General features: G+C 41.0%; 1 protein-coding gene across 1 annotated transcript in view; it reads right to left on the reverse strand.

The window, feature by feature from the left end:
* Positions 1-778: 778 nt before the first annotated feature.
* LOC139418414 (SWI/SNF-related matrix-associated actin-dependent regulator of chromatin subfamily A member 5-like) overlaps positions 779-10,272 on the reverse strand; it is a 31,063-nt gene continuing 21,569 nt past the window's right edge. Inside the window, exons 14-24 of the mRNA XM_071167820.1 lie at positions 10,037-10,169; positions 8,801-8,946; positions 8,029-8,157; positions 7,483-7,593; positions 5,630-5,743; positions 4,886-5,008; positions 4,622-4,754; positions 4,332-4,450; positions 3,873-4,085; positions 3,145-3,255; positions 779-2,925 (exon numbers count right to left, since the gene is read on the reverse strand). Coding sequence (XP_071023921.1) covers positions 2,857-2,925; positions 3,145-3,255; positions 3,873-4,085; positions 4,332-4,450; positions 4,622-4,754; positions 4,886-5,008; positions 5,630-5,743; positions 7,483-7,593; positions 8,029-8,157; positions 8,801-8,946; positions 10,037-10,169 — 1,401 coding nt within the window. The 3' untranslated portion in view covers positions 779-2,856. The remainder of the gene's footprint in view (positions 2,926-3,144; positions 3,256-3,872; positions 4,086-4,331; positions 4,451-4,621; positions 4,755-4,885; positions 5,009-5,629; positions 5,744-7,482; positions 7,594-8,028; positions 8,158-8,800; positions 8,947-10,036; positions 10,170-10,272) is intronic.

Raw genomic sequence — 10,272 nt, forward strand, 5'->3', positions numbered from 1 at the left:
GTGGTCCAACATGTTGCAGCTGTCAATACAATATATACCACATGAACAAAAGTATGTTGACACCTGTTCGTCGAACATCTCTTTCCAAAATCATGGGCATTAATTTGGAGTCCCCCACTTTGCTGCTATAACAGCCTACACTCTTCTGGGAAGGCTTTCCACTAATGTTTTGGAACATTGCTGCGGAGTCTTGCTTCAATTCAGCCATAAAAACATTAGTAAGGTCTGGCACTGATGTTTGACAATTAGGCCTGGCTCACAATAGGTGTTCCAATTCATCCCAAAGGTGTTCAATGGGGTTAAGGTCAGGGCTCTGTGCAGGCCAGTCAAGGTCTTCCACAGCGATCTCAACAAACTATTTCTGTATGGACCTGGCTTTGTGCACTGGGTGCATTGTCATGCTGAAACAGGAAAGGGCCTTCCCCAAACTGTTGCCACAAAGTTGGAAGCACATAAAAATCTAGTAAGTCATTGTATGCTGTAGCATTAAGATTTCCCTTCACTGGAACTAAGGGGCCGAGCCCGAACCATGAGATACAGCCCCAGACCATTACTCCTCCTCCACCAAACTTTACAGTTGGCACTATGCATTGGGGCAGGTAGCGTTCTCCTGGCATCCGCCAAACCCAGATTTGTACTTTTACATACCCTTATCTTATGTAATACTATCTGCTATTGTTGGGTTCACAGCTTTCTTTAGTTTAGTTTGATGAGTTTAATATATTGTGAACTTTTTGATTTTGTGTGACACAAAAGTTACTCTCAAAAAAAGGTAAAGTACAGTATAACTAAGGTTGGATTTTGTTTAATGAACTCATACATTTAAAAAATTTACAGGAAAAGCAAAATACAACAGGTACTTTTTGTTCAGATACCAACACTTAAAATAGTTTAAAAGGATCAATGGAATTAAACTCAATATAAATTGATCTGATATGTGCAAAGCAACAGGTTATATAAGGTGCATACAGGGAACCGCTTGATGTAACATAATAACAATGTGTCAAACACAGGTCTTCAAAAACAGCCATGCACAGAAATAGAGGAAAAACAAACATACAAAGGTTGCTATTTCACCACAACGCCAACTACACAAGAAATGAAACAATCAAAACAAATCCGTAGATAAACTCAGCAAAAAAAAATAAAAGTCCCCTTTTCAGGACCCTGTCCTTCAAAGATAGTTTGTAAAAGTCCAAATAATTTCACAGATCTTCATTGTAAAGGGTTTAAAACACTTTCCCATGCTTGTTCAATAAACCATAAACAATTAATGAACATGCACCTGTGGAACGGTCGTTAAGACACTAACAGCTTACAGACGGTAGGCAATTAAGGTCACAATTATGAAAACTGAGGACACTAAAGAGGCCTTTCTACAGACTCTGAAAAAAACAAAATAAAGATGTCCAGGTACCTGCTCATCTGTGTGAACCTGCCTTAGGCATGCTGCAAGGAGGCATGAGGACTGCAGATGTGGCCAGGGCAATAAATTGCAATGTCCGTACTGTGAGATGCCTAAGACAGCACTACAGGGAGACAGGACGGACAGCTGATCGTCCTCGCAGAGGCAAACCACATGTAACAACACCTGCACAGGATTGGTACATCCAAACATCACACCTGCGGGACAGGTACAGGATGGCAACAACAACAACTGCCTGAATTACACAAGGAACGCACAATCCCTCCATCAGTGCTCAGACTGTTCGCAATAGGCTGAGAGAGGCAGGACCGAGGGCTTGTAGGCCTGTTGTAAGGCAGGTCCCCAGACATCACCGGCAACAACGTCGATGGACCAGACAGGACTGGCAAAATAGTGCTCTTCACTGACGAGTCGCAGTTTTGTCTCACCAGGGGTGATGGTTGGATTCGTGTTTATCGTCGAAGGAATGAGCGTTACACCGAGGCCTGTACTCTGGAGCGGGATTGATTTGGAGGTGGAGGGTCCGTCATGGTCTGGGGCGGTGTGTCACAGCATCATCGGATTGAGCTTGTTGTCATTGCAGGCAATCTCAACGCTGTGCGTTACTGGGAAGACATCCTCCTCCCTCATGTGGTACCCTTTCTGCAGGCTCATCCTGACATGACCCTCCAGCATGACAATGCCACCAGCCATACTGCTCGTTCTGTGCATGATTTCCTGCAAGACAGGAATGTCAGTGTTCTGCCATGGCCAGCGAAGAGCCTGGATCTCAATCCCATTGAACACGTCTGAGACCTGTTGGATCAGAGGGTGAGGAATAGGGCCATTCCCCCCAGAAATGTCCGGGAACTTGCAGGTGCCTTGGTGGAAGAGTGGGGTAATATCTCACAGCAACAACTGGCAAATCTGGTGCAGTCCATGAGTAGGAGATGCACTGCAGTACTTAGTATCTGGTGTGGCCACCAGCTGCATTGACTTACTTTTGATTTTGACCCCCCCTTTGTTCAGGGACACATTATTCCATTTCTGTTAGTCACATGTCTGTGGAACTTGTTCAGTTTATGTCTCAGTTGTTGAATTTTGTTATATTCATACAAATATTTACACATGTTAAGTTGGCTTAAAATAAACGCAGTTGACAGTGAGAGGACATTTCTTTTTTTGCTGAGTTTACATATAGCATGCTGAGTTTCAAAGGTCATCAAACAATTTCAAAAAAGAGTAATACAAAATGTCTTAAAAATGAGAAGCCACACTTCCACAACTATTGAAGGTTGTTTTTGTATTTTTTGTGTGGGTGATTAATGCTGTTTGTTTTTGATGGGCCAAATCCTAACTTGAGAACTGTGTGCGTAAATCAAATGATCAAATGACTTATATTTCAAGTTAGGATTGGGCCTGCTGGGCGCTACATTAATTACATGACATCTTCAGGCTCTCGCTTTCTTCTCTTTGCGTCCTGTGCCTTCTGATGACGCATCTGCCTTCCTTTTGTGAGCCTTAGAATAAAAATGACATTAGAATCAAATCAATTGCATGTCTATGTGTGAATGTTACAATGTATGTATGAAATATTAATATTCTAACACTTGAGTATTGATCCATTTGTAACATGGTTCAGAATCCTCAAGATGGTCAGCCAATACACCTGTTGGATTTTGGACATTAAAATGGTTCAAATCTGTATATTATTCTTTTGAAATGGTAAGATCAATTACCGTCTGGCTTTTTGGTGTCTTTTTCTTCTTTTCAGCACGCTCCTTTTCCTCAATCTCCATATTTTCTTTTTCGATGAGGGAGATGAGAGTGTTACAACGTCGCTGGAGTTCCTGGGGGAACAAGAGACAGCTGTTAGCAGAGAACAAGAAAACAATAGTACAATGTATGTCTGCTGTTCCTCTCTGTTAGCCAGTCTGTTTGTAGCAACAACAAAAATATATATTCATTCAATATGCTCTTGTGTGGTTATTACAGTTTTTGTTCGTAATATTGACATTTCAATAACCAAAACAGTTCATGTAACATACCACTTTGTCAAAAGCACAAAGTAATGAAAAATAACCCCAGAGAGGTAAGTGTCTCTGTATTCAAGTGATGCATGAAACTGAATCTATAGGAGTCGTTCGTCCCATGAATTCTCATCCATCTCAACTTGTAAAGGAGGAACACATATATTCTGCCATACCTACTATAAATGTCAGGCAAGCAAACAAGATGATCTCTGAATTCACTACAAATGTACTATTTTCTATAATAAAAGTAATAAAACAGGTTTTTATGATGGGTCCAGAGAAAGCAAAGAAGTAGGACACTAAGACACTGTAACTGGGTTTATTGACTATCCCAGAGGCAGTCCAGGTGTCATATCAAATACCTGTCCCCATGTTTGCTCAACGAACCCTTCTAACAGCTATAACATAGTCAAACTGTTCAGGGTGTACTGTACCATGGCAGTTCGGGACTTGATGAACCAGTCAAATCTGAACTGTGGAGCGTTCCGGACACACTGTCGGAGTTCCTCATAAACATTCTCCTTGTCAAAGCCCATCTTGTGAAGCATACAGATCAGGAACCTGTCCTCCTCCTCTGTGTAGTTCTTCCCTTTATTGGTGCCGTACTGAATCCTCAACTGGTGGAAAGGGGCCTTGTATCTCGCAACCTGAAATGAATCAAGACAACATTTCCATTTGGTCAATTTGAAAATAAGAATTCATCTTGGAGCATACTCAAAATAAAAGGTTGCTAGTATCACATTCAAATAAGTAATTTTCACCGTATATACAAGGGAAATATGTTTTAGAGAGGCAATCATTTCATTTTAAAGATCAATACAAAAATACTTAATATCAGCCACTATCCAACACACTTGAGCACTTATTTAGAAAATCTATGTAAAGTAGTTGACCTTAGCATCCAGTGCCTTCTTAATGCTGATCCTCCTCTGGATGCGGGCCTCACCACGCTCCATCTGGGCCATGATCTTCTCAATATCCTGGAGTTCATTGCACCGCTCCCAGAAAATGGCTTGAAAATAAAACAAGAGTATGAAAAGACTAGCGTGGAGCATATAAAATGATAATAAGCTGTAATAACCATGGTTATTTGAAACAGATACAATAATAGGTCTCTAGTAAACAACTGTAATGGAATAATAGATGATGATCATTATGATGATGAGGACCTCCGGTATCTTACCAGAATATTCAATGACTTCTTCAGGGTTTTTCCCCTCGACTTCCCGAGCGATGTTGTCGATGTCATCACGGCCATATTTCTCATTGGCTTTAATGAACTGATTGAAATCTCGCTTGTTCCAACTTGTGAACCCCTGCGAAATAACATTCACCACAAACACAGCACTTGTTAGATACAAGCTTTAGCATGTACAATAATGTGGCACCTTTTGTGACAAACACTATAGGGATCTTAGACATCTGTCTAGACAGCGCCCTCCAGTACCTGTGTAAGAAGCTTCTCCTTCTCCTCAGTCTCCTCAGGACTGAGGGGCCCTGCCTCGTCGATCTTCCTCTGCTCCTCCTTCTGCACCTGAGCAGAGTTAGAAATGTCAGGGCTCCTGGGCACCTGCAGCAGCACAGTGGAGAGGACGGACACAGCTCATATTAGATAAACCTCTGATGAGACAAAACACTGAATGGCACTGTCTCTCGCTATTAAGCTGGGCGAGAGACCCCTAAGGCTGGGTGAAGCGATAGACAGGCCTGTTGGGGAACCAGGCTAACTGGGCAGAACTGAGCAGATGTACCCTGGGATCAGGTGGCATAGGGGGAATGTGTGTGTATTTGTGTTCTGTGGTTCTGGCACCATGGAGGAGTAAAAGCTCCAATCTGTCTCAGTTCAGCAGTCTGCCTTGGCAGCGAGTGCCTTGGCACAGTTAAGCACTTGGGATGCTGCTCACAAATGTCAGAGTTGAGACACACTTCTATGGGCTCTATTCACCATCCCACAACTAATATGTTGGCTCTGTGAAAGCCCAAGCCAACAGATTTCAAAATATTGTTTTTAAATATTCAACTTTGTAAATTGTTTCAGTAAAGTAGAACCAGCAAGAAGGGACATTCAAGTCACAATACCATGTGCAGGAAACAAGAATACATGAGTATAAATGGCTAGGCTTAACGCTACCTATGTCAACATGGGCACACTTTATTTATCCATCAGACGACTTAACTACAGCCGTCTTACCTTGTAGCCTATAGTATTCCTGTAGAAAAGGATCTCCATCTCTAGCAGCTCAAACAGGCGAGGGGGAAAGAACTGGAAGTCCTGGATGTTGGGCTGTTTGGGGGGACGTGGGGCCTGAAATATATTCATCATTATTAATCATGTTCTGGTGAGCAAGATTAACATATGTACCTCTTCATCATTCTGACTTCTTGACCATCATTATTTGGAAGAAGTGGGAAACAAGAGGAATGATTAGAATTCCAAAGCTACAGGTAATATACCAAAGTTACCGGAATCTTCTATACTTTTGGTAATGAACAGGTAATCTATGGCAATTTAGGTCATTTATACTTTAATAACTAATTTGTATTATTCATATATAGTATTAATTTATTGTATCGGTGTCCATATTGCCCATGAGTTTCTAGTGGACAGACCATATGGTTAAAGAGAAAATAGCCTAATTATCATAAAAAGTATATAATCAACAAAGGCATTCTTTTCAATTAACTCTGCAATTCTTCCAAGTATTGACTTTTTTTCACAACTGCCACCAGTTTGGAAGTTACCAAAGTTTGAATGTTACCAAATTTCTGGTAGTTTATTTTGCAACCCTACGAATGATTGACTAGCAACTCTTCCATGAACACCAGGACCACGGTTACTATAGTTTTGTGATTTAATGTTGGTTTTATTTCTATTCGTTTTTAGATTTTTATATGAACATTTTGAGAGGTGGTTGATCGGTTTCTCAAGCCTGATGACAGTGGTCCACAGACAGAGAATATTCTCTCCACCAACGCTTGGGATGCAGGGGCAGAAACCAGATCCAGTGCCACAGGGTACAGCTTTGGATAAACAGCCATCCTTGCCTGCCAGAACTGGAGAGGTGACTCTAAACATGCCCCCCTTCACCTCTTCCAGGCATTTCCTCAGCTCACACGGGGCACTTAATGCCCTGTCAGGTTGACTCTTGGGACAGTGAACTCAGACACAATCCTCGATGCAAGAAAGCTATATTTATGAAGCACTGTGGTCGAGATGCTTGTTGGATTTATCTTGCTGGTATCTTCTTGGGGTACTCCTGCCCCATGGCTGTACTCTCTGATTTGCTGAAGTACAAAAGACTCTGCTTCCCTCATCAGTGGCTCCGTCTGTTGAGCGAAGTGACAGAGAGACACTTGGGTCCATCAAGCAAGCTGCTGCAGGGGATGGATCGAAATTGGCTGCCAGAAGACTCAGTATGCATGCGAAGTGCTCACACTGACTTCAGGAGGACCTGTGCCAACTGTTTTGCAATAGTAATTGACTGCAAGTGTGCCTCAAGGTTGAGAAAGCACGGCACCACATCAGACTACGACTGGCTGTCAGTTTGAAGTTGGTCGGTGTAGATTGTGAACGGCTGCAGCAATTTCACAAGCCGTTCTAGCTTGGCCCAGACATACTCAATGCGCGCCTTTGGATTTCTTCCCTGTTAGCTAATGATAGTGATGCACAAGCTAGGCCAATTTGAAACATCGGCATCTACTAGCAGCATTTACCCTCCAGATTCAGAAGCCAGAAAACCCCATTAGAAGCTTGAAAACCTTGTCCAATAAAAAAATGAACTAAAGATAATTTGATGGTTTTTCCTTTAAGTTAATTTTGTAGTCAAATATAATAGTTTTAGTATAGTTTTAGTTTTTCAAACGTTTTTCAGAAATGTTTTATTTAACTAAATTGTTTTTCCAATTGTTTTTATTTTAGTTTCAGTTTTCGTTTAGTATAATAACCCTGATTGGGACAGCACTTGAATAAGCATGTCATTTATAAGCAGGGATGCAAAGCCAGGCAGTTGGCGGTTTCTGTGTCAGTTTGTGAGTGGGCGTTACCTTGGGGGCTCGAGGTTCACTGACACGCAGGGCCTCTCTGAAGTAGGCATCCACCGCATAGTTGGCTTTCCTCTCTCTTTTAGGAGGCTCAATCCATTCCATCATACTCAGCTACAAAAAAAGACCAGTCCATCCCTCACAAGGTGAACCAACTCAGCATACGGTACATGATGCACACCACATTTCACAGTTACGGTGGTTTCATAAAGTGTATTTCATAAGCATCTATGAATAGTATACTCTGTATGCCATCTTTACCTCTGTCACAAAGTTCAATATCTAAGATGAAATTCAACCTGAGGCACAAGGGACTTAGCTAATCAAAGTACAGTACCATATCAAGCTGCTCAGTTGGTTGAGCATGGCACTTGCAATGCCAGGGTTGTGGGTATGATTCCCACAGGGGACCAGAGCAAAAAAGAATGCACTCACTACTGTAAGTCGCTCTTGAATAAGAGAGTCTGCTAAATGACTAAAACGTCAATGCAAAATGCTCTTTGATGCTATTAACCTTGAGTCCTGACAAAACATGTAGTAATTGAATACCTTTTGCTTCTCTCTGTAGTCCTCCCCTTCAAAGTTGTAGAGGCTGGTCTCTGCTCCTCCGGTGTCCACAGTGAAGTTCCTGAGGGAGCTTTCTCCCAGAGACTCCATGCGCTCGTTCATCTCAGCTGTCTAGGATAAGTCAAAAGGCAGTGGTGTAAAGTACTTAAGTAAAAATACTTTAAAGTACTTCTAAAGTATTTTTTGGGGGGGGGTCTGTACTTTACTATTTATATGTTTGACTACTTTTGCTTTTACTCCACTACATTCCTAAAGAAAATAATGTACTTTTTTCATACATTTCAAATGCTTAGCAAGACAGGAAAATGGTCCAATTCACACACTTATCAAGAGAACATCCCTACTACCTCTGTTCTGGCGGACTCACTAAACACATGCTTTGTTTGTAAATTATGTCTGAGTGTTGGAGCGTGCCCCTGGAAATCCGTAAAATAAAATAAAACAAGAAAATCGTGCTGTCTGGTTTTCTTAATATAATTATTAAATTATGTATACTTCTACTTTTGATACTGAAGTACATTTTCACAATTAATTTACTTTTGATGCTTAAGTATATTTAAAACCAAATACTTTTAGACTTTTACCCAATAAGTATTTTACTGGGTGACTTTCACTTTTATTTGAGTCATTTTCTATTAAGGTATCTTTACTTTTGCTCAAGTATGACAATTGTGAACAGGTGAGCACAGAAAACCAAGCAGCCAGTCTGTCAACCAAACACTGTATACTGATCCTTCACATGGTCCTCACTCACCTTCTTTGCCCCCCTCTCTAAGATGGTGTTGATGTCTTCGTCCGTGAGCTCATTGTCTTTGGAGGCGAAGACGTGAGTGGCCCCATGCCTGATCATCTGCAGCATCTCATCTTTCCCCAGCTTGTTGGACTGCTCCATCAGCCTCCCTGGAAAGGTGAAAAGATGTGAGAAGTAGTTTGGGTGTGGGACTGAATGTACAAGACCCTGCAGCAGGCACTTACATCCATGTCTCAGGGTCTAGATAATTCTATAAAGTACTAAAGTATATGTATGCATGCATGCATGCATGCTACAGCATATATGTGTGGTCTAATTTTGTCTCAAGCCTAACCAAGGTCTGTCTTGCCTGTCCCAATAAATCCAAGTCTGATTTACTGTCTGCTGAGTCAGACCATTGAAAAAAAAAAAAAAAAAGTTAAGGACACATTTAAGGAATTTGAACATGGAATTATAATACTAGAATGGACATGAACCTTCTTATGATGGTCCAAAGGTCAGCCATGTTGGTCAGGGAGTTAGTCAACCACAGTTTGTCAGTGCTGTGATAAAATATTGTGAAAAACAATGAATGTGAAGAAAGTATCTGCACTGTGTGTTAATTAACTAGCTAGCCAGGCAGTTTTAGAGGAATCACCTGCCAATATGCCAAAATTCCATTCAAACAATGCAGTCAATCCACAGCCATACACAGGCTCAGATCAGTTCATAATAACAATAATTAATTTAATTTGTAAAGCTCTTTTCTCACACCCAAGGCACGAAATAGGACTTGGAAGAGTTATAAATGCAGCAAGTACTGATATTGTATCATATAATAGCACTCAGCTTTCCAAGAAAACAAAACATGAGACAGTTATGGACTGTTTACATATATTTTAGATGCTGTTTATCCAGAAAATGTGTATAAAACGTCGTACTGTAATTATAATATGACAATATTTTATGTTGACTATAATTCCGTTACATCATTTCTGATACATCACATGCCTTACTTTTATTTTCCTGTGTTAAGTAAAAGCAGGAAATGCATCACCTACATTATGCCTCTACTGCCATTCATTCCAATTAGACTGGTTTTGGATTTCTTCCTGACCAAGCTGGCTGCAAATTTCACCCCATTATGGAACTTTGAGAGTTTATGACATAACCCCTCTAGTAATTTCATATGATCTACATGGATTTGAAAGCCATGGAATGACAAACCACGAAGTTGCAAATTAAAACCATGCTGAATACCTTGTTGTATAACAATGGAGTCTAGCCTCAACTTCATCTCAGCTCTCTCTACAATCCTCTCTTCGACTGTATTATCAGTGATGAGGCGGAACACACGCACTGGTTTCTTCTGACCAATTCTATGAGCCCTGTCCTAGAGAGGCAAAAACAAACACACTGATTGCCTCAGTGTATGGAGGTGTCTATTTCTTTGAAACAAGGCACTTTTTAAAAGTAAAAGACAAGGTACAAGCCAG

This window comes from Oncorhynchus clarkii, chromosome 10, assembly GCF_045791955.1.
Source record: "Oncorhynchus clarkii lewisi isolate Uvic-CL-2024 chromosome 10, UVic_Ocla_1.0, whole genome shotgun sequence".
Classification (NCBI taxonomy): Eukaryota; Metazoa; Chordata; class Actinopteri; order Salmoniformes; family Salmonidae; genus Oncorhynchus; species Oncorhynchus clarkii.